Source organism: Dendrobates tinctorius, unplaced genomic scaffold (assembly GCF_039654945.1).
Source record: "Dendrobates tinctorius isolate UK_male_01 unplaced genomic scaffold, ASM3965494v1 ptg000197l, whole genome shotgun sequence".
Taxonomy (NCBI): Eukaryota; Metazoa; Chordata; class Amphibia; order Anura; family Dendrobatidae; genus Dendrobates; species Dendrobates tinctorius.
The window spans coordinates 3,550,079-3,575,723 of record NW_027361864.1 but is presented as its reverse complement, the minus strand read 5'-3'; the positions used below and the strand labels follow the sequence as shown (position 1 = coordinate 3,575,723).

General features: G+C 44.3%; 1 protein-coding gene across 4 annotated transcripts; it reads right to left on the bottom strand.

Moving 5' to 3' along the window:
* Positions 1-1,123: 1,123 nt before the first annotated feature.
* On the bottom strand, positions 1,124-24,934 carry DNAJB5 (DnaJ heat shock protein family (Hsp40) member B5). 4 transcript variants are annotated; one of them, XM_073553124.1, is made up of 5 exons: positions 24,779-24,849; positions 15,443-15,673; positions 13,447-13,695; positions 11,396-11,988; positions 1,124-1,869 (listed from the first exon to the last, which is right to left on the bottom strand). In XM_073553124.1, exons 2-5 carry the CDS (start codon positions 15,579-15,581, stop codon positions 1,636-1,638), a joined length of 1,215 nt encoding a protein of 404 aa, XP_073409225.1. In that variant the 5' UTR covers positions 15,582-15,673; positions 24,779-24,849; the 3' UTR covers positions 1,124-1,635. The 4 variants fall into 4 exon arrangements, with proteins under 4 accessions (XP_073409225.1, XP_073409226.1, XP_073409227.1 ...); XM_073553125.1 differs by lacking the exon at positions 15,443-15,673 and having other exon boundaries at positions 24,779-24,934; XM_073553126.1 differs by lacking the exons at positions 15,443-15,673; positions 24,779-24,849 and adding an exon at positions 24,629-24,763.
* Between the last annotated feature and the right edge of the window lie 711 nt (positions 24,935-25,645).

Sequence of the window (25,645 nt, the reverse complement as noted above, 5' to 3'; positions counted from 1 at the left end):
CAGAATATACCAGGGTGCTGATATAGTGGGGGGCAAAGTCGTGTGACTTCAGTGTTTTTTGCATCAGACGTGTTGGTCTTTTTGCAGTGTTTTTTGCGTGATTGCAGACAGTGTCTTTCCTTTCCTGTCCTGTCTAGTCAGTGTGGGCCCCATCATTTGCTCAGTCTATTTTCCCGCCTGTGTTTGTGTTTTCATCTTGTCTCACCGACAATATATGTTTGGGGTCTGCTCTGGGGCAGTTACAGTTGTGACAATTTCTGGTCATGGTGGTGTCACTTGGTTATGGTGGGCATTTGCTCTGCATCTGTTTTCTACCAAGAGAGGCAGTTTCTGTAAAACTTAACCCTGTAGTCCACGTTCAATGATGACAGACTGCAGGTACTATGTACATGTTTCTCTTAACAGGAGCCAAGAATTACATTACTATCGAGCTCCTCAATCAGTTTTTGGAAGAGACATCACTATTCACCGTCTCATTCAAGTCCCTTTTGGGAGAGACAACCCTATCCAGCTCCTTCTACAGGTCCCTCACGGTAGTCACATCACTTTTGACCTACAACTACAAGTCCATCTTGGGACTGCTCTCAATGTCAAACTCATTCTACACGTTCCTCTTGGGAGTGATCCATCAATCTCTACCTACAAATCCTTCTTAGGTGTGATATCTCTATCCAGTTCTTCCTACAACTCGATTTTGGGAGAGACATCACTGTTAGTCTCTACCTACAAGTCCATTTTAAGCGTGACATCGCTTCCGATCTACACCTACAAGTATGTCTTGGGAGTGCCTCACTATCAAACTCCTCCTACACGCTCCTCTTGGAAGTGACCTATCAATCTATTCCAACAAGTTCCTCTTGGGGAGGGGATGCCTCTATCCAGCTATCCCTACAAGTCCATTTTGGGAGTGACATCACCATCAGTCTCCACCTCCAAGTACATCTTGGGTGTGCACTCCCTATTGAACTCCTCCTACTCATTCCTCTTGGGAGTGACAACTATCCGGATAATTAGCCCTACAGTTGTAAGGGTGTCCGATAGTGGCGATGTCAGGACCACAATCCATCGGGTGAACAGTTTTAACAATGTCAGATCACCCGTACATACAACACATGGATCAGTCTTTCTAAAATTCACAATTTTTACTTTTTATTTCTGCCCAGTGTGTAGAAATGTCAAAATCATTGGTCACATTAAATTATATTTACAATTATTCTCTTTTTACTTAAAAAAACGTATTCTAAAAGTCCCATAGTTCATTTTCTGAGGCTAAAAATACTGATAAATCGGATTATAAAGGGAATCAAATTACAGCTGTAAGTCCAGAATTCATACATGTTAAAATACAAAGAACTAGTATAGTGCCCGCATAACAGTACACATGGATGCCAGGGCCTGCCCTCTGTGCCCTCAATCATCGTCCTTTGTCACACGGAGATGGCGGGCTCAAACTTTTTTTTTTTTCCAAAGTTTATTGTTTTTATTTTGAGCTTTATAAGTTGTTGTCTTCTGCATAGAATGTGGGTTATAGACTGGTATTCCAGGATTTAGACAATGGAGGTCTCAATTGCAAAACTCTTGGCACAAATCTGTAACTTATTGCATGGGGCCCCGGGCCCCTGTGTACATATAATACTAGGAACATGGCAGGTGTTGTTTGAGGAGTTCACGGGTTGGTTGTGGTATTCTGTCTGGAAATCGTACTTGAAACTCTACTATAAGGTCGCCGCGCTGGGTGGGGACTTTGGGGAAAGGTAATCCTTCACCTCGTAGCCTTTTGACCGTTCCTGGTTTGATGACGTCGCTGCATGGTAGCGGGATGACCCGGCCGTCGATGGTGGGAATGTTGACGGTGCAGCCACACAGAGCCTGGAAAAAAAGAAATATATTGGGTCAATAAGAGGTTAGGGACAGAGAGCGAACTCATTATAAACTATAATAATACAGTAACTTTAAAAATGTGCTGATCTTGTTATAGCAAAAAGATGGTTCGCAGCAGCACAGAGTATTTCAGGGCAAGACAATGCATAATGATTGGCATCATTGACGAGATGGAGATGGCAGGACAGTTGTTCCATACTTAAGGGTGGACTACACTGCAGATGGTGCCCGATGCACCAAACTGACTATAAATGAGGAATATAAGTTATCCAACACGTGAAGAATGAAGTCATGGGCATTCAGTTCCTTTGGTTTTGGCATGTGGAACTGGCCCTTAAATGGGTTGTCCGGCCTTAGGCTCCAAGTCTACAGTCACTCTATGTGAATTCTCAGAGCACACGAATGGGAGGGCGCAGTCATTTGACTGCAAGTAAGTGATCTGCATACTTCTGGCCACATTCTGACTAGACGTGTTTGACCTGACTAGGCCAAGCACGTCTAGTCAGCATGTGACCACATGTACGCAAATCGCATACTTTTGGTCACACGCCTGATGCTGGCGAATCCTGACACGGTCGGGCAACCCATTTTAAGGCTCTGCCTACATGGCTGTGACACAGATCTGTGGGCAGAGATTGCTACAGCAAGGGTGAATGGGTTCGCTCGGCTACCCACAAGGTACCGTGACTGTAACAAGCACCTGACCACATGCCATACAACGATCTTTGGCCGGGTGACCTATGCAGCCAGAGTTGTCTTGTCACCTAAGCTGAAATCTTTGTGAGTCGCCCCATCTGCATGGTAAACTCCCTTTATATCATGATGATGGAGATGCAGCCATTCCTTACAACCTGCGAGTTTTATAGAGGAAAATCAGAAATGAAATGCATCATTACATGTAATTATTTCCAACTACACTCTGTCACTTATGATCTCAGCTCGGCTAATCCTTCTTGTGCCACTCCACCCTTATTAATAACGCCTGCGTAGTCTGTGAATGTTAAAGGTTTAATGCCATATCTCTAGAACATGTCATCACTATCATTAGGATATGCCATCACTTCATGATTGGTGGGGGTCCACCTCATAAGCATAACGGAAAAGTTTAGATCTTTGGCCCCATTAAAGTTTCTCCTGTAGGAAACTGACCCTCACTGACCAAAGATCCTAGTAATCGGAAATACCCCTAATTCACAATATTACACCCCTGTGCACTCAAAGTACTAATTGGCTGTTTCTACATAGTAAATTAAGTTGATGACAATATAGGATTTTATGGTGGCCTTCACTTTGAAAGTGTATTCCTATCACATAAAAGATCTCAGGATTCCTACTGATCCTAAGGACAAAGCTGAGTATTTCCCAGCCCAGCGGCACTCTGTGTAGGAAACTACAGCTCGCCCATTCTCCTAGCTGGGCCATTCTGCAGTTGCCCTGCACAAAAGGGAGGCTGGAGCATCAATATCAGGGCTGTTGAGTGGGTAAGCCAAACCTCCGATTTCTCGACCCCACAGCACTGGTCACAACTGAGCATGTGCATAAAGTGCAGCACAGATTCATCTCCACTCCAACTCCACAGCACTGGTCACTACTGAGCATGTGCATAAAGTGCAGCACAGATTCATCTCATCTATGACCCCACAGCACTGGTCACTACTGAGCATGTGCATAAAGTGCAGCACAGATTCATCTCATCTATGACCCCACAGCACTGGTCACTACTGAGCATGTGCATAAAGTGCAGCACAGATTCATCTCATCTATGACCCCACAGCACTGGTCACTACTGAGCATGTGCATAAAGTGCAGCACAGATTCATCTCATCTATGACCCCACAGCACTGGTCACTACTGAGCATGTACATAACGTGCAGCACAGATTCATCTCCACTCAGACTCCACAGCGCTGGTCACTACTGAGCATGTGCATAGAGAGCAGCACAGATTCATCTCCACTCAGACTCCACAGCGCTGGTCACTACTGAGCATGTGCATAGAGTGCAGCACAGATTCATCTCCACTCAGACTCCACAGCGCTGGTCACTACTGAGCATGTGTATAAAGTGCAGCACAGATTCATCTCCACTCAGACTCCACAGCGCTGGTCACTACTGAGCATGTGCATAGAGTGCAGCACAGATTCATCTCCACTCAGACTCCACAGCGCTGGTCACTACTGAGCATGTGCATAGAGTGCAGCACAGATTCATCTCCACTCAGACTCCACAGCGCTGGTCACTACTGAGCATGTGTATAAAGTGCAGCACAGATTCATCTCCACTCAGACTCCACAGCGCTGGTCACTACTGAGCATGTGCATAGAGTGCAGCACAGATTCATCTCCACTCAGACTCCACAGCGCTGGTCACTACTGAGCATGTGTATAAAGGGCAGCACAGATTCATCTCCACTAAAAGCCGAGATCCTTACATCAGGAACAGAACAGACATTTATAGGACATTTCATAACTCTCCCAAATTCTTATGAAAATATTTACAGCACATCCTTCGTTGCACTACTGTACCTAATGTTTTAGATATTTTAGGAGTTGGAGTAGATCCATTTTATACCGACTCCACCAAAATGGACACAGACTCCGACTCCACAGCCCTGGTCAATGTGCATGGAAAGATTGAGAAGCATCTCTTTAATGAGGGCTTAAAAGTCCCCCCCCCGGTGATAAAATAGTGGCATATCCAATACAACGAATTTAGGAAAGTGATACATTTTTGAAGAAGATTTCTACCAGCTAACACGCTTTACCTACATTAGACTAAGGGCAATTATAGCAAATAATCATTCATGTGAAGATCTGCCACTAAACTACAATTATAGACTATTTTCACCAACTCAGAAGTGTCAGTCTTCACTGTCATGCTGCATTCTAATCATGGACAATAAAGCGCAGGATAAAACTCATTTTGTGGTGCCTGGATCAGTAAGTTCCTGTATCCGATGACAGCCATCTATTAAGGTCCCTAGTTTAGAGTTTTAGCATTATTCCCTCCAACTCTGAAGCTCTCCTTCAAGGCCGCAACCTTCTCCCTACCCCAGATTCAGAGTAATCCCGCCACAGAGGACACAAGATGTAACTGTACAGGGAGACTGCGCCTATCACCAGCGAGGAAAGAAAACTCTGCCCTCCTTAAAAATTTACGTGCCTGGAGCAGAATCTGACCCTGACTATTCCTGGAACTGGAGAGGTGCTAAATATGGACGATGCTGCGACAATGTCCACATCACAATCCCACGGGAGCAAAGCGATCGCTGCTCTGAGGCTCGCACCTTTAATGGTGCACAGTTATTCACCTTGGCATGTTTTCAGGACATGGCTTCATGCAGCTACACAAAGATCCATTAGCTTGCTGGTTAACCCCTGCAACTCAGAGCATGACCGAATCAGAAAAAACGGAAATATGCTAGACAACAATAGTGTGAAATTGTGACCTATTATAACACGGCCCCCTACATATAAGAATATGACAACTATAGGACTGCCACCTATGTACAAGAATATAACTATAATACTGCCACCTATGTACAAGAATATAACTACTATAATACTACTCCTATGTACAAGAATATAACTACTATAATACTGCTCCTATGTACAAGACTATAACTACTATAATACTGCCCCTATGTACAAGAATATAACTACTATAATACTGCTCCTATGTACAAGAATATAACTACTATAATACTTCTCCTATGTACAAGAATATAACTACTATAATACTGCCACCTATGTACAAGAATATAACTACTATAATACTGCTCCTATGTACAAGAATATAACTACTATAATACTGCCCCTATATTCAAGAATATAACTACTATAATACTGCTCCTATGTACAAGAATATAACTGCTATAATACTGCCACCTATGTACAAGAATATAACTACTATAATACTGCTCCTATGTACAAGAGTATAACTACTATAATACTGCTCCTATGTACAAGAGTATAACTACTATAATACTGCCCCTATGTACAAGAATATAACTACTATAATACTGCCCCTATGTACAAGAATATATCTACTATAATACTGCCCCTATGTACAAGAATATAACTACTATAATACTGCCCCTATGTACAAGAATATAACTACTATAATACTGCCCCCATGTACAAGAATATAACTACTATAATACTGCCCCCTATGTACAAGAATATAACTACTATAATACTGCCCCCTATGTACTAGAATATAACTACTATAATACTGCCCCTTATGTACAAGAATATAACTACTATAATACTGCCCCCTATGTATAAGAATATAACTACTATAATACTGCCCCTTATGTACAAGAATATAACTACTATAATACTGCTCCTATGTACAAGAATATAACTACTATAATACTGCCCATATGTACAAGAATATAATTACTATAATACTGCTCCTACAGTCATATGTTAAAGTTTGGGCACCCCTTCTAATGTTAACCTTGTTTCTTTATAACAATTTTGGTTTTTGTAACAGCTATTTCAGTTTCATATATCTAATAACTGATGGACTCAGTTATGTTTCTGGATTCAAATGAGGTTTATTGTACTAACAGAAAATGTGCAATCTGCATTTTAACAAAATTTGACAGGTGCAAAAGTATGGGCACCCTTATTTTTTAAATTTGAACTCTAACTACTTTTTACTGACTTCCTGAAGCACTAAATTGGTTTTGTAACCTCATTGAGCTTTGAACTTCATAGCCAGGTGTATCAAATCATGAGAAAAGGTATTTAAGGTGGCCGCTTGCAAGTAGTTCTCCTATTTGATTCTCCTATGAAGAGTGGCATCATGGGCTCCTCAAAACAACTCTCAAATGATCTGAAAACAAAGATTATTCAACATAGCTTTTCAGGGGAAGGATACAAAAAGTTGTCTCAGAGATTTAACCTGTCAGTTTCCACTGTGAGGAACATAGTAAGGAAATGGAAGAACACAGGTACAGTTCTTGTTAAGCCCAGAAGTGGCAGGCCAAGAAAATTATCAGAAAGGCAGAGAAGAAGAATGGTGAGAACAGTCAAGGACAATCCACAGACCACCTCCAAAGACCGGCAGCATCATCTTGCTGCAGATGGTGTCACTGTGCATCGGTCAACAATACAGCGCGCTTTGCACAAGGAGAAGCAGTATGGGAGAGTGATGCGAAAGAAGCCGTTTCTGCAAGCACGCCACAAACAGAGTCGCCTGAGGTATGCAAAAGCACATTTGGACAAGCCAGTTACATTTTGGAAGAGGGTCCTGTGGACTGATGAAACAAAGATTGAGTTGTTTGGTCATGCAAAAAGGCGTTATGGATGGAGGCTAAAAAACACAGCATTCCAAGAAAAACACTTGCTACCCACAGTAAAATTTGGTGGAGGTTCCATCATGCTTTGGGGCTGTGTGGCCAATGCTGGCACCAGGAATCTTGTTAAAGTTGAGGGTCGCATGGATTCAACTCAGTATCAGCAGATTCTTGACAATAATGTGCAAGAATCAGTGACGAAGTTGAAGTTACGCAGGGGATGGATATTTCAGCAAGACAATGATCCAAAACACCGCTCCAAATCTACTCAGGCATTCATGCAGAGGAACAATTACAATGTTCTGGAATGGCCATCCCAGTCCCCAGACCTGAATATCATTGAACATCTGTGGGATGGTTTGAAGCGGGCTGTCCATGCTCGGCGACCATCAAACTTAACTGAACTGGAATTGTTTTGTAAACAGGAATGGTCACAAATACCTTCATCCAGGAACTCATTAATAGCTACAGGAAGCGACTAGAGGCTGTTATTTTTGCAAAAGGAGGCTCTACAAAATATTAATGTCACTTTTATGTTGAGGTGCCCATACTTTTGCAGCGGTCAAATTTTGTTAAAATGCAGATTGCACATTTTCTGTTAGTACAATAAACCTCATTTGAATCCAGAAATATAACTGAGTCCATCAGTTATTAGATATATGAAACTGAAATAGCTGTTGCAAAAACCAAAATTGTTATAAAGAAAAAAGGTTAAAATTAATAGGGGTGCCCAAACTTTAACATATGACTGTATGTACAAGAATATAACTACTATAATACTGCCCCTATGTACAAGAATATAACTGCTATAATACTGCTCCTATATACAAGAATATAACTGCTATAATACTGCTCCTATGTACAAGAATATAACTGCTATAATACTGCTATGTACAAGAATATAACTACTATAATACTGTCCCCTATGTACAAGAATATAACTACTATAATACTGTCCCCTATGGACAAGAATATAACTACTATAATACTGTCCCCTATGGACAAGAATATAACTACTATAATACTGTCCCCTATGTGCAAGAATATAACTACTATAATACTGCCCCTATGTACAAGAATATAACTACTATAATACTGTCCCCTATGTGCAAGAATATAACTACTATAATACTGCCCCTATGTACAAGAATATAACTACTATAATACTGCCCCCTATGTACAAGAATATAACTACTATAATACTGCCCCCATGTACAAGAATATAACTACTATAATACTGCCCCCATGTACAAGAATATAACTACTATAATACTGCCCCCATGTACAAGAATATAACTACTATAATACTGCTCCTATGTATAAGAATATAACTACTATAATACTGCCCCCATGTACAAGAATATAACTACTATAATACTGCCCCTATGTACAAGAATATAACTACTATAATACTGCTCCTATGTACAAGAATATAACTACTATAATACTGCCCCTATGTGCAAAATAAGGAGAATTTTCATGTCTAACTGGAATGACACTTGAGTAGTATAACTGACTGTGTGTGAAGGTAAGAGTAGTAACAATCAGGACCACATATACACCAGTCATTGTACAGTATGTGTTGAGGCTGCAATGTTCCAGACAGAACACTTAAAGGTCAAAGATCACTTGTCTGGTGTCAGTAACAAGTTACTGATATGTTCCCACTGTCTGATCCCTTTTCCACAAATGATACATTAACTGATTTTAAACTGAAAAAAAGAAAAAATATTTTCCAGCACTCCAAAGCCTCGCTGCACATACATGTGATCGCTTGTTACTCTGGGTATTAATACACATGTGGCTTTTAATAGCTTCTCTGGAAACTCTGCAGTGACCAGGTGGAAGCAAAAAAAAAAAAAAAAAAAAAAAAGGGCTGCCACAGGCAAGGGAATTTCCTTGAGCTGCATTGTGGCGCTGAAGCAAAAGGGTTAGGGACGCACAGAACGGGCAAAGAGAGTAATAATAACCAAACAGAAAAATATGAAGATCAGTATTAGGCAAGTTCCAGACAAACAGGAATACGACACATTGCTACAGTTTTCCTACAATTTTGTATAAACCATTGTGTTTTGACGCAGCTTTGTGGCAATTACAATGAAAAAGCAAACCTGGAAGCAACCCTTACTAGTGAGTAACCACTAACTAAACCCTTGTTAGACAGTAACCTCTGAAGAAGCCCTTACAAGATAGAAACCTCTGAAGCAACTTTACTAGGCAACCTCTGAAGAAGCCCTTTTACTAGAGAGCAACCACTGGAGATGCTCTTATTTGAGCGCAACCACTGAAGCCCTTCCTAGAGAGCAACCACTGAAGAAGCCCTTCCTAGAGAGCAACCACTGAAGAAGCCCTTACTAGAGAGCAACCACTGAAGAAGCCCTTACTAGAGAGCAACCACTGAAGAAGCCCTTACTAGAGAGCAACCACTGAAGAAGCCCTTACTAGAGAGCAATCACTGAAGAAGCCCTTACTAGAGAGCAATCACTGAAGAAGCCCTTACTAGAGAGCAATCTCTGAAGAAGCCCTTCCTAGAGAGCAACCTCTGAAGAAGCCCTTCCTAGAGAGCAACCTCTGAAGAAGCCCTTACTAGACAGCAAACTTCTGTAGAATATCTTATTAGAGAGTAACCTCTGAAGAAGCACTTATTAGAGAGCAATATCTGAATAAGCTCCTATTAAAGAGTTACAAGAACCTTGTAAGTAAACAGTAAGGGTACGTGCACACGCTGCGGAATCCGCACGGATTTTGCAAAAACCGCAGATAATCCGCAGGTCCAAAGACCTGCGGATTATCTGCGGTTTTGCCTGCGGTTTGGTCCTGCGGATTCACTATCTCCACAATGGTGGAGATAGGTTTCCGCAGAAAGAATTGACATGCAATTCTTTCTGCGGATTCAAAACCGCAGCAAATCCGCGCGTTTTTTTCCGCAGCGTCGGCACAGCGTTTTTTTTTTCCCATTCAAATGAATGGTACTGTACACCGCTGCGTGTCCGCAGCGGCCAAAACCGCTGCGGAAACGCAGCGGAATCCGCAGCGTGTGCACACAGCCTTAATCCCTACCGGAATAGCTCACAATGTTATATGTGTCAGATTTAAAATAAGTCCTTTATTAAATGATGAAAATGAAAAACCACCCAGCCGAAGTCATTCATCACGAGATGATGATATAGTGATTCTGTAGAGTCCTCTTTAAATATCACAAGAAGAGTCTACTCCAGAGGCACGCCCAGTGACAGCACTGCTGAGCTCACAGCGTCTCTAAATAAACCCATAACAAGCAGGATCAGGTCCTGGGCTCGTATTGCACGCACAGGGAGCGCTGCCCTACTTAAACTAGGTTCAGATCTCTTCTCGCTCCTACAAAACATCTTTTGACGCTGCGAATGATCGTTCCTGCAAAGAATGTTCCCAGTAAGATCTTCGTCCTTTTCCCGGTGTGATTCACAATGTATGACCAAAATGTGGATAGCTGCATTGGCAAAACGACCACTCACCAATAGAGATGAGCAAAAAGATTTACAGGACCCCACAAGCCACATCAGTAATCCATGGTTGACTGACAAGAGCTTTATGAGCCTCCTCTTACCAGCTGGCATCCTAGTGCCTCTTCTGATTAGCAAGCCCAACGTGACATCATGATTATGTTGCGATGGGCCTACAAAGGACGTTGGCTGGTAGGTTCCCGGTGCTCTGGTCGGCTGCTACTGAATTACCCACGGGGCCACTGGACTTGGAATATATGAATCGTTTTTAGCTGTTCAGTCATCAAACTACTCCGATCTAAATTGTATGGCCACCTTTAGAGAATTATTCAAGGTGTCTCTTGACTTCCTAACTCAGTGGCAACAAGCTAATGACCTGAGGTGGTCACAGGACATTCTATGTCCTGTGACCACCTCAGGTCATTAGCTTGTTGCCACTGAGTTAGGAAGTCAAGAGACACCTTGAATAATTCTCTGTATTCTGCTGTATAAGAGACTGCTCCTCTATGCTACATGCTTGTTTAGGACTGTTGTTCAGCTACTGTAGCCAACGGTCTTTAAAGTTTTGTGTGACATGTTCTTCAAATCTACAAACCCTAATAATAGGCAATATCCTTGTGTGTCTTACCAAATTGGGTCCAGCTACTGGTGCGCCACTAATCAGATATTTGTATATAAGAGTAAAATGCCCTTAAAGTGCAGAAGATGTTTTTAGAAAGCGCACTCACCTCTTTCAAGGTGATCTTGGCTGTATAAATTATGTTGGACCCATCTCTCTTGAAATGTGCATGTGGTTTGTCTTTCAGTAGGAACACAATGTCTGCGGGGATGTTTTCTGATGTGGCATCCCCTTCTTTAGGAAAGGTAATCTTGGTACCCTCCTTCCAACCTTTCTTGATCACCACATTTAGGATCTTGTCCTCAGTTCTTACTGTCCGGCCATCTGGGTTCAATCTTCTCCGTGTGATCTTCATTCGTTTGGTACAGCCGTGATAGATTTCCTCCAATGACACTTTAAGCTCATGAATGACAGGGGGGTCTTGCACTTTCCGTCGATTGTGCAACTGATCTGGGTGCCGCCGGTGGAATCCGTTCACCCCAAAACGCCCAAAGTTACTGAAGGGGTCGTCATCATCATCTTCAATGTCCATGTCTTCGTGGTCGAAGCCATTGCCCATACGGGTGCGACCTGAGCCAAAGAAGATGTCAAAGGGGTTTGAGCCCCCAAAGAAAGAAGCAAAGGTGGCATGAGGGTCCCCGTGGAAAGTGTAATGGAAGGAGTTCCCAGTGTTACCAGATGATCCACCTCCTGTCTTCAGACCTGCATCGGAGACAGAGAATATTAATATTGCCCGGAAAATGTAAACTCTGTATGTGTACCAAATATAACATATGATGTAACTCATCATCTGCCCCTCCTTTCTCATAAGCGGCTGTCCAACATCTGGGACCCCAATCAATCATAAAGTAAATCGCATATCCTAATGATATGCCAACACATTATAATATGGGAATAACCCTTTTAACATTTCGAAGGGAAGAAAACCTCTTCCAGTGACAACATGTAGCTTCATACTGAATACTACACAGTTCTCCTTGTAGGGTCACATAAGAGGTCTTAGCCCTGGAGACATCTAGTCTTGTTTGCAGCAGTCAGATGGTGACGGCTCTGGGCAAGAGGATTGCTTATTGCTCCATATCCCAACTCCAAGCACCACGAAAACATCCTCATGTGCACAAGATCAGACAGAAAGCTGGCTCGGATTATTTCTCAGCATAAACAGTGCGGCCGTTCTGCACAAATAAGTCCTGGTAGGTCCAAGTTATTAATAATTGCTGAAGGGCAATCTGGAGATATCTACATAATGACAGAACAACAGTGGGAACGGATAACAGATGCCAGTGTTCAGTTCTGCTAATACCAGGTTACAGGCAGCCATCTTTTTAAAACATGGGGAGGGTATCATGATTTTGGTCATACGACCAAATACACTTGTGCAAATTGTCTTCTACTCGCTGCTGTGCGGCTATTTTACAACTGCAGTTTGGTTGTAAAAAATCCCCCCAAAAAAATAGCCAAATCGAAGACATGCTATATATGCAACTGGCAGTGACGTGAATGGCAAGTAAACTGAGTGTGACTTGAGACCAGCGACAGAAAGTCAAACATACAGTGGTGGAAAAAGTATTATGCAGCCACCATTTGTGCAAGTTCTACCACGTAAAAAGATGAGAGAGGCCTGTAATTGACATCATAGGTAGACCACAACATGGACGCTTCGAGATGCATCCTCCCTCGCTGCCACCATTGGTCGCTGGAAATGGCACTCTTAGCGCATAACAAACTGCCCTCGAGGAAGCAATAGTGAAAGCGCATCACAGACCACAACTATGAGAGTCAAAATGAGAAAACAAATCCAGAAAATCACCTTGTCTGATTTGGTAAATTGTACAAATTATGGTAGAAAATAAGTATTTGGTCATTAACAAAAGTTCATCTCAATATTTTTGTTATATTTGTTTCCTGTAATCTCCACCAACCATGAGAATAGGCTTTTAAAAGTCTGTATGAATGTAGTGGTAACGAGCATGTGTGACCGCTGTGTACTGGAGTGGTTGTGGTCACCCATGCTCCCTATCATTCACACAGGGGAACTTTGGTCTCTTTGCATGAGATAGGTGGTGGTAGTCTCAGCTGTTACATCCACAGCATTCATGGTCACGCTACTGACATACTTCACAGTCATTGACCCATCCACTCTGGTTTCAGAGTCCTTACCTTCTTCTCCATACTGGTCATACACTGCCCTCTTTTTGGGGTCACTAAGAACATCATAGGCTTCTGCGATTTCCTTGAACTTGTCCTCAGCGTTGGCATCCTTGTTCTTATCTGGGTGGTATTTAAGGGCCATTTTGCGATAGGCTTTCTTGATCTCATCTTCGTTGGCCCCTGAAGGGATGCCCAAGATCTTGTAGTAGTCTTTTCCCATGTCCACTGTTTGAGGTTTCTGATCTAGAATCCTCGCTCCTAGAAGGAACACAATAATGTGATAAATGCATCAATATTCATGACCAGTCAAACCAATATGGTGGAGAAATACTTGTCTAAGCTCATTTTAGAGGAGAGTGGCAAAGCCACCATACACATTAGACTGACGTTAGCTGAACCTGCCGAAATCCACAGGTTTGGCTGACAAGTTTAATGTGTATGGGGAACGCTACAGATAATAGTTAGGAGATGTAAGGATCTGGTATGCCCAATTTCACGGTCTGTCCTTTTGTTTTCTAAGGGATGAGCCACCACCAGAGATGTCTATCAGCAGTTCTCTCAAGAGTGTTCTGTAGCGAGGTGGGCGAAATAGCTGCCGGCCAAACACTCAACCAAACCATTCTTTAGTCGACAGTCTAAAGCAGTCTTCCCCAACTCCGGTCCTCAAGAGCCACCAACGGTTCATGTTTTCAGGATTTCCTTAGTATGGCCCAGGTGATAATTGCAGTACCTGCCTAGGCAATAATTCCATCACCTGGGCCATACTAAAGAAAATCCTGAAAACATGACCTGTTGGTGGCTCTTGAGGCCTGGAGTTGGGGAACACTGGTCAAAAGTATTATGGGGGGGGGGGGGGGGCTTTACAGTCCTACAGTATTAGAGTAATGGAGATTTTGATAAGATCTGCAAATACTTAATGACCTGATTTTCAATTTATTCCTTATATCGAAACGGTCATGTGCCTCTAATTGCACCAGATGACAACAGGGTGCCAATGTTAATTTAGTATTAATTTAAAAGAGTGTTTAGTTTTTATATATATGTCAGTACATGGAGGGCATGGCTAGATGCCAACATATTCAATATATTGTAAAGAAATTTTCTATATGCTGGTAAATCCTTTTCTGAAGAGCTCATCCATCATTCTTCAAAGATAAGGGACCCAAAATATATTATATGCTGACAGATCAATGTATGGCCACCTTTAGCAAGAAAACTAAGTTTAAAGTCTGATCATGTCAAAGTCAATGCAGGAAGATGAGGAAGTTAGTAAGATACTCAGTCAGCCCTGAAGGCATTTGTTAAATCACATTTATAAAAATTGGTTCATGTTCAAGACAACGGACATTTATACGTGCACCTATCAGACTGACAATAGGAATTTTCCTGGGCCAATAATGGTAAGCTTTTAGATCCAAAGGCCAAAAAAACGATTTATGATCCATCTCTCAAACTTGAGCTAAGGGTGGCTATATACATGTTGGATGATCTCCGTTATTGGTGGGACCAGTCAACCGTTTAACGTGAAGATGTGGAAAAGTCATAAGTAGAAAGATGGATCAGGCATGTTGGTTTTAGACATACCTGACCGTTTATTCTCAAAGGAAATAATCCACAAGTAGAGGTATCTGGCAGAGGGTCACTATCATCTCCCTCTCGAGAAACCGGTTGAGTGCCAAGTATATAAAGGTGGGCAGTAGAAATAAACAAGCATTTGAACAACCTTTATCTAAGGATTATAGCTTTCAGCCCAAAAAAGTCAAGGCTACCGCTGTGTAAGGGTGCATCCATGATTGGAGCCATGTATACTGCACACGTGATGGAAAGTTCCCTTGGTAAATTTGCTTTTTAACAGCTGTAAGAAACCAGGCTTCTGTCTTAAAATGGTCATCTTTAGGAAACAGCACCCATTTGTTCCCTCCAACCAGTCATTGAGATACACACTGATTCCACAAACACATATGCATGCAGAAGTCACAGAACCTTAAAGAAATACAGTACCTACCCCCGAAATGAGCAGACAGAATTCCCAAGGTAATCCCCACTCTAAAAAAGGTGGTTTTGCGCTTCTCCTGAGCGCCGTCGCCAATAGACTTGATAAAAAAATCGTTCCCGACTTTTTGTCTGGGTTCGCACTTAAACATGATTTGTGGCCTGCAGATTTGTGGGGTGGGCTAAGAGATCCCACAGGTGCATCAGGATTGCAGGCTTCCTTCTAGGTGTTTTAGGCAGACATCTAGTAGAAGGAAAAAAAAAAGTTTTGGAGGTAGGAAAAACCTAAAAGGTTCAGTGTGTTCAAACGAGAAAAATGGAAGACGTGATGAATGGAGATGACAGTGGTCTTCCGATGAATACTTTCTTGACGATGAAGGGTTTAAGATGATACAGAACACAACGACAACTCAAAATGGACACAGATGATATTTCCAAGACACAATTTGTACTACAATCTGAACTTTTATCCTTCAACCAATAAACTCATCTCTGAGATCATGATCTTATTTCGTGCTCAACTGGATAAACTTGGGGAAAAAATGATGAGAAAACATCTGAAAGATTTTACAAGATGGTGATAACTTATGAGAATATGTGAGGACCCCAACCTAACCAATAAAAATCTTAAATTAAGGTGAATAATGAACTTGTAGAAAAGCATAAGCGCAAGAGATGAGGCTTCCAGAACAAAACGACTCAGAGGCTGAAGACGGACGAGGACGTGAAACATTGTTTAATATGCATCAATGACAATTTCCAATGTCCTATACTAATGATGAACTCTAAAAGAACAAGCTGTTTTATGCAAAGGTACGACAGACAGAACATGGAGGAAAGTTCTTTCTGCTGAGTTAGTAATGACCCCTTTGCACTCCTAAATTGAAAAAACTAGCTCAGCAGGGACAGGATTTTGTGTGATAAGGAAAAGCCCACATATTGTGCTCTGCAAAAGCTCATCATCTGACAATGGAAAACGAGCTGCCCAACTTGCCAGTCTTGTAAGATAGGTTGATGTGCTCCGAGATGTTCGGTGGAGCGCCGCAGCTGTTTCTTCCCATGGAAAACATGAAATATTGTGAGTTGTTGACGTTGTGCATGATTTTTAGTTACATGTATGGGGGGCACAGGTGGTGTTTGTCAGTACTAGAAAATGGCCTCTAGTTCCAGGAGGAAGAAAACGGTTATTATAATGGCACTTCTTTTAGGTAGCTACCCAGTCTGTCAATGTTCGACCTATTCGAGTGTCTTTAAAAACATCATTAGAATTCTGAGCCAAACGAGCAATTCTCATCTGTAGACAGCTGTTTCGGAGTCATTGCTCCTCATCAGTACACAGCTTGGTACTGGTTGGCAGGGAGAGATGTCTTTTGCTACAGCTCACGGAGGCAGTAGTGAATCTCTGCAGATATATAGCTGGTAGCACTACATGTAAAGTGGCATTTACACTGGCCGATGATCTATCAGGTTCTAGTGGTAACGGCCCATCGTTTACAATAAATGAATAATGTGAATGGGTTGAACGACTGAACGATGTGCCCAAAAACACTTATTCATTTTTCATAAAATTACTTAGGAAGAGTGAAAACATCCTCGTTCATCTTTTGAAGATTAAGCAATGTAAATGGAAACTGTTCGCTTGCTCAACGATTAGACCGGCAAAAAGTAGGACTGGAACCACCGCTGTTCAACTATTTCTTGTCTGACATTGTTTGCTGGTTGGGAATGACAATAGCATGGGTCATTGTGTAAAAGAACCCTATCTGCTTCTCTTCCAGGAGAACCTCGAAAGCTGCCAATGCATCTCACCCATTCAGTATCCTACTCTGTACTGAAAGAAAAAGAACTCCTAAAGCGCTGTCTGCACATAGGTGTCCATACAACATCAACAGCTGTCAGCTGATTGACAGCTATCCCTCTCGAATTCCCTACATACATGACCTCAGTTTGGCTAGGTGTGGATATGTTCTCAATCCGGAGAGGGGAGTAAGTTGCTGTCTAGTAGCAGCTTATATCCCCCAAGAACAAAAAGATTTGGCATTAAAATTTAAACATGCCCTATACTTTTTTTTCACGACAGGTAGCTAGGAGTCTTCCATACATACAAGATAGTCAGCTTGTCACTGTAATTGCCTGGTCCGCTTGACTTTGTTCTAATGATTAAGGCCACCTCAATTGGCATTCAAGTGTAACGTCCACCATTCTGTAAGAGGTCATCGTAACCTGTCAGAAGACTATCTCAGGAGGTGCAAAAGATGCCAAATTTACAAAATTAATTCCTACACCGCTGCTCAAAGTTCCAGAACTCAAATTGTAGCACCAGAACTTCAAGAACAGCCATCCAGGTTATTTGCTATGCCAAATCTGTATGTGATCTTCCTACATGGTATGGCACAATGCCAATTTATTTAGCTGCAAAGTCTCAAGGATAGAAACCATTCCCTTATGAATTTGGCCAGACTTCTCAGAATGTTTCTTCAGGATGTATAGCCATGAGAATGTCCTGCTGACCATAATGTTAGGCAATTATCTATGGATGAAACACTTGGGGATTGTCCATGCTCGGTTAGCTTCAATTATCCGGTTATAATGCGGAGTTTAAAAGCCGCTACATCTGCTATAAGGATTTAATTTACCTTCTAAGTTGTTTGAATTAGTTCTGCTAGCATCATCCCTGCAATATTGAGATTTTATGGCCATTAATTCTGCTTTGACCAAGTAAGTACAAAGCCAACCAAAGAAAAATTCTATAGACGAGAGAGAAAAAGGTGACTTTCGACTACGCAGTATGACATCGTGGTGGCTTCTATAGTTAGTTGTGAGAATTTCATGTTTCATAGGGCAGCACGGTGGCTCAGTGGTTAGCACTGTAGCCTTGCGGCGCTGGGTTCAAATCCCACCAAGGACAACATCTGCAAGGAGTTTGTATGTTCTCCCCATGTTTGCGTGGGTGTCCTGTGGGTTCTCCGATTTCTTACCACACTCCATAGACATACTAAATAGGGAATCTAGATTGTGAGCCCCAATGGGGACAGTGTCGATAATGTCTGTGAAGCGCTGCAGAATTGATGGTGCTAAGTGAGTAAAATAATTTTCAAGTTACAGCAATCTCAAGCCAGAGACCCAAGGTCTTCTTGTTCTTGGAGGCAGTCATGGACCTATGTTTAGGGTCTTTCTACAGAAACTCCAACATGGCAATAGATATCTAGAAGTGGATTTCCTCTTTTGCAGATTTTCATTACTTGTCGAAGAGTCATCTCTGTAAGAAGTTTTAACAACCGGACATGTCACATTGCAGATAGATAAATGAAAATCCTATGGTGGGAGGACAAGGCTTTGAGAAGGATGTAAAAGGGTTAAATCCCCTTTATAGCTCACTTCTATGTTCTGGAAACACTATGTGCTCAGATGAGTGTGTGGGCGGTTGAACTGTATTGTATAAATGCTGGGATATCATGCTGAAAGTTCTGTGTAAAGCCCACCTACTTTGTCACTTGCTTTATCTATAGATCCTAAGGAACATCGGGTGCCCTCACCTACTTCTGAGAACATTACACAATGCGTCTGCCGCCCACATGCTGCCCCTATTTCTGAGAATACAAGTGGCAGCTAACAAAGTAGACATGAGGCACAAAACGCCACATACCTCAGTGAAGTTGGTGGAACTGGGGTGCCCACGTCAGGCCCTTCTCGCATAAATAACACTTTCTCAAATCTTGTCCATTTGTCAGGTTGGCTCACATTGGACCAAGTAGAACCAGATTTAGGTATGAAAGCATAACTACGTCATAACTGTGTTTGAGATGCCAGTGTCCCGGAAATACATGCTGTCCGTCTGTACCATAGAGACAAAATGAATGGTGAGGTCCTACAGGGGTAAAGGCCATCCTACGTGTGAGGAGTGGAAAGAGACTGAGGTAGTTGTGAGACTCTTGACCAATTTCTACCATCCACTTCACCCGCTTGGGTGAAAGTTAACTTATTATATAGTTCCAGCTATGTAGTCCATGACGAGCAGGGATAACGATCTGACTTTGCTGCCTCTTCATGGCCTACACAGATGCACTCGTGAGTGGGGGAGCCAAAGTGGTGGCCCAACCGCTGTTGACTTCTATAGGAGTATGATTGTTAGATAAGTTGCATTTATCGAGGAGATCATTCTACTAAAACAGGCATTAGCTGTATCCAATGTGTAAAAAGGCAACTGATGTGTGAATACTTGGCACAAAGTCTTGGGTTTTTTTAGACCTTCGACAACATGGTCGATCACACGATTACAGGTAACCTCTTCTCCGAATCCTTTATTGCCAACGTTCAGTGAAAGTCTCTGAAATGAAACCTCCAGTTTCTCACGGCAGCTGACAAACCCAACCCAACTCAACTTCTTGGGCAATTCCAGGAATTTCTCTACCATGTGTCACCCAGCTGGAAGGAATGACTTCATTGCTGTACGTATCTGACCAATCCTGCTGTTCGGAGGCTATTAATAACATTCCAGGGTGAATGTCTCTTAGTTGCCATCATCACTACTCCCCAGTGTTTTCAGCAATGTGATGTTAAGCATCGCTCTTCTCTGCAAGAACTGATATTCTTGTGCCATGAATCAGCCGTGCAGCTGGAAACATGACCTCAGCCACATCGAAACGAGGACAAAGCCCCGTGTCAGTACTTACTTGCCATCTCCCGCTTCATGCCTTTATTTGGCCGATCTTCAGAGATTTAATCTCAATTTAATATTCGATTCAATTAACAGGGTAGTTTCGAAAACTTTGACCCGATTCAACACTATGAATAGACTCTGATGATACCGAAAAAGTTCCGTAGGTCGACAGAAAATGGTTATAATCGGCCTCTTCAATGTTCAAGATCTCTAGTGTGTGGCCAGGGATTTAGGATCACAATACTGATGGCTTATCCTCCTCAGGATAGGTCTGTAATATTTGATCAGTGGGGACCGACTCTCGACTCCCCCTGAGAAGCTGATTAAAAAGGTCACGACCCTCATGGGAATATTACAGCCTCGCTAATGCTTCCATGGTATCTCAGGTGAGTGCTGCAGACAGAGCAAACCCAGACCCCCACCGATCTGATATCCTAGCTGATCCCCTATTTAGGCAATCCTCAGTCAGTATACCTACACTGTCAGACCCTGAAAACTACCAGGAAAAGAAAAAAACCCTTATCAGGCAGAAAACAGCTGTGCTGCACAAACAGGACTAGGTTTAATATATAACCCAATCCCCAAGGTCTGCAAATGTTTGCAGGAGGCTCCTGCTAAGAATGAAATAACCCCCTGTGCCCCCCATTAGTGGATAGAAGGAAATCACAGCCACCTCTACCTTGAGGAACCTCTGTCTACCTTGAGGAACCTCTGTCGCCTCTGTGGGACCTGTCCAGTAACACAAACTCTTGGACATCCTCCTTGTTCACAGTTTCAGGCCATTTTTAATCGGAGATTTCAGAAAATGAAACATCCAGCAATTTCCAGGCGATTAGCATTTCCAGTTCCACCCGTGATTGGTAAAAAAAAAAAAAAACAGCTAGATGAGTGCAAAAAAAACGGCGGTAGAAGAGAACCAGATGAGAGTGCCATCCTAAAAAGGAAAAGCCGGAAGAACGAGATTCCTGCAAATTATTTCATTTTCTGAGTGAGTCACAGTGACAGGCGCTCGTCTGCCGCTGAGCACGCCGGCGTGAATACAAACGCCACAAGCTGTTAGATGGCTGATTCATAAGAAGGGAGGTCCTGGAAGTTCAGGCAATTATTTAGGCGGATGTACAAATAAGAGGTACGCCGCGGAGTACAGTGTCCCAAGATGAGAGCAAAGTGACTTAACGGCAAAAATCAGACATGCTGTTGTCCTCGTCACCCAATCGTCATGTCTGTATAATCAAGCAGGCACAACTACCATCCTGTATTGCTGTCATGGTGGCTCGGTGGTTAGCACAGTGGCTCAGTGGTTAGTACTGCAGCTTTGCAGCGCTGGGGTCCTGGGTTCAAATCCCACCATGACAATCTGTAAGGAGGTTGTCTGTTCTCCCCGTGTTTGTGTGGGTTTCCTCCGGGTTCTCCGGTTTCCTCCCACACTCTAGACTTACTGATAGGGAATGTAGATTGTGAGCCCCAATGGGGACAGAGATGCAAAGATCTGCGGAATTAATGGAGCTATATAAGCAATGCATAATAATACGCATATTGATCAGAGCACAAGTAGGCCTGGCAGCCATTGGTGGTCACCCTGAAACATAAGAAATAGAGGTCATGGTTACCCTGAAGGGCAAATCTGTCTAGTTACTGATACATCACCTCCTGCCTGATGCCTGAACGATGGCAGGTGACATCTGTAGTTTGGGTCGTAGATATCAATAAGCCATAATAATAAAACCACTGAACAGAGAACTGCCCGATGTTGATGTGTTGGAAGCAGGAAACATGGGCACGCGTAAGTAGGTTCTCCAAAATGACCTGCAGGGTGTTTCCATATGCAGTGATTAGCAGCTACTGAAGGTGGTCCAATGAAAGGATGACCGAGGACAGAAAGCGAGCCGGTGTGGTCCGATCTCCCAGAAGAGCGACTGTAGCACATGCTCGGGAAGGTTACTGCCAGGTACACAGTTGTCTTTCAGTCTGTGGGGCTGTGTAGTCACAGATTTATCAGAGCACCCATGCTGACCACAGTCCATTCCCGAAAATGCCTACAATGGAATTGGACCATGGAGCAACTACACGTAACAGGGCTCTCCAGGCAAAGGGTATAAGTGAATAATCCTAAAAAAGGTCGTCAATATCAGACGGAGTGGGGTCCGTCATCTGACACCCCCAAGATCAGCTGTGATTAGCTCCATCCTTCAAAAGAATAGAAGCCGATCTGCAGCACCCAGCAGTGACTGCTACCCACTGATCCGAGCTGCGTAGAGGTTACATCTATCCTGAGCCAGAAGCAATAACAGCTGATCGATGGAGGTGTCGGGGTCGGACTCCAAGCGATCAGCTACTGATCGGTCATCAATATCGCACACCCAGAGAACCCCTTTAACTAAAATAGCCTTAAAAGTTTCAAAGAAAAAGGAAAAATGGCATGAAAAAAAAAAAAAAAACCTTCTCTAGCTCCCAATTTTTTTTTTATCAGATATGATACTACAAAGTCTGGACAGATCCAAAGCTTCCACCTCCTACGACAATCAATCAGTAATTGAGCAATTAAGATGTTTTCATGCAAATGATCAGCAATTAGTGTGAACTGCTGTGTAACGAAAACATCCGGATGGGATCCCAGCTCTGGGATTTCTGGGAATTGGGAGTCGGGGGAGGGGACACATTCCAGTGCTAGATATAGCTCGCAGCGATGGGCAGGGAGGGTCGATGGGCAGGGAGGGTCGATGGGCAGGGAGGGTCGCTCTGCACAGCACAGATGGGCATGGAAAGCGCTGCAAACCCAACACTTGTGCCAGGCGGAATTGGATCCGTGCTCGTCCCACATGGCACGGCCAATCTGAGGCGACGAGGAGGAACCTTAATTCCATGGCTACCCCGCAGGAGAACAGGGAAAGCGCCGAGACCCTTACAGGAGCGAGCCCAAATGCCCCATTGGGTTTGGATCTAATGCAAATGCAGTCCTATGTAAAAATCATTGCTGTGACACTGGCTTCACAAGTAGAAGCCCTTATACTGTTAATGTATCCATTCACCCAACCGAGATAACAAGACATGACATCACTGCCCCCCACCTCATCTGTAATTAGGGGGATGAGGTCGGGGAGGGGGCTCGGATTTTCCCCTGGTCGCTGGGAGACGTGAATGGACTGCGAGCGCTGTGCAGCGTTCCCCGCCGTCCTCCCTATGAATGAAGCCTCTCCGGCGTGGTAATTCCCAGTCACGTTACCAGGCATGAACTCATTGGTGAGGACATGGCGGAAAGAGATGGCGAATCTGCCAGTGGAACGGGGACACAAATGTACCCGATGGAGGGGGGATCGCTGACTATACGGAGGGGGGGGAGACCACTGACTATACGGAGGGGGGGGGAGACCACTGACTATACGGAGGGGGGGGAGACCACTGACTATACGGAGGGGGGGGGGGAGACCACTGACTATACGGAGGGGGGGGGGGGGAGACCACTGACTATACGGAGGGGGGGGGGGGGAGACCACTGACTATACGGAGGGGGGGGGGAGACCACTGACTATACGGAGGGGGGGGGGGAGACCACTGACTATACGGAGGGGGGGGGGAGACCACTGACTATACGGAGGGGGGGGGGAGACCACTGACTATACGGAGGGGGGGGGGAGACCACTGACTATACGGAGGGGGGGGGGGAGACCACTGACTATACGGAGGGGGGGGGGGAGACCACTGACTATACGGAGGGGGGGGGGGGGAGACCACTGACTATACGGAGGGGGGGGAGACCACTGACTATACGGAGGGGGGGGGGGGGAGACCACTGACTATACGGAGGGGGGGGGAGTCCACTGACTATACGGAGGGGGGGGGGGAGACCACTGACTATACGGAGGGGGGGGGGAGACCACTGACTATACGGAGGGGGGGGGGGGAGACCACTGACTATACGGAGGGGGGGAGACCACTGACTATACGGAGGGGGGGAGACCACTGACTATACGGAGGGGGGGAGACCACTGACTATACGGACGGGGGGAGACCACTGACTATACGGACGGGGGGAGACCACTGACTATACGGACGGGGGGAGACCACTGACTATACGGACGGGGGGAGACCACTGACTATGGAGGGGGGGGATCACTGACTATGGAGGGGGGGGGGGGATCACTGACTATGGGGACTGGTCAGAAGAGCTCTGGTCCGTCCCGTGATTCCCGGCTGTACACACACGGGGACACACTACGGGGTCCCCAGGACTGTTCATGATGTCACTACTGATAGAAGCCGCCCAAACCGCTTGTCCTAAGAGAAGGTCCCTAGGAGGCTGGGGGACACTATGCTGCCTGTCTGCCCCTGCAGGATCCGCTCTGTACCAGCACAGGCTGCAGGGGAGGAGATAATAGGTCACAGAGATCTTCCTGATCGACGCCAGGGTCACAGGACAATTCGAGGGGTCATTATTTCCAGTTGCCTATATAATATGAACACTGGGTGAGAGCAGAGGATGGAGGGTGATGGTGCTCACCACACAATAGTAGGGCGTTCTCTATAGTGTAGCATGCGGACCTGCCAGTCCCAGATCCTCCTTCACAGGGTCTGCAGGCAGCAGGTGAACCTCCTCCTCCCTCCTGCCGGTGATCTGACACTGACTGCAGTGATACATGACAGACAGGCACAAATAGTCACTCACGCATGCGCAGATCAGCGCTCACTTACCCGTCCGCCGCCCGGCTGCCTTCTCAGCGCCCAACTGAATCCCAGACTCCAGAGACAGCCGGCAACTACCAGCAGTGACGTCACGGGAAGCCCGCCCACGCACCCTGGTGCAAGTCGATTTCATTGGCCGCAGGCTCTCACATCCCTCCAATCACCGCTTGGCTCTACACAGCGGTTTTTTTTTTTTTATTATTTCGCCGAGTAGGCGGGGCCACGTCAGTTTTTATTCAGAAACCGTTACACGCGCTGTGCTCAGGCGCTGATGATTGGCGACGCGGCTTCTGAGCCGTGATTGGTCAGCTCCCAGCTTGTAGCTCATAGTCTGATTGGCTGTGGGTGTTCTGACGTCACGCGTTACTTTATATATGTATATGGACGTGGTGAAGGCAGCTAGCTGGGTGCTAAGCTTTGCTTGCCCACAGGTCGTGATGTCACCAGGAAGCCTGACGTCACGGAGAAGGTGTAGGGTGACATCAAGTGATAGTTCTAGTCAGGCTCGGACTGGTCCACAGGGTAACAGTGGAATCCCCCGGTGGGCCGCTGTGCAGATCTGGGCCTCCAACACTACTGTACGGGCAGTACTTGGCATAATTCACTCGACTCACTCCGTACAGAAAAAAAGTAGCACCTCATCATTCAGTAACCAAACTACCCAGTTTATTATTATATAGAGGTATAGGTAAATTTGTGAACAAGGGTAGTGTAATAGTTGTATGCAGATGAAAAGTGGGCCCACCCCCCCCACAGTCAACGTTACTGGTGGGCCCTTGGCACCCCAGTCCGATACTGGTTATAGTTCATGGTGGAGAAGCTCAGGTTTTCCATGTACTGTGCAGCTCCCAGGAGTGGCTGTCTGGGGCTGCCGGA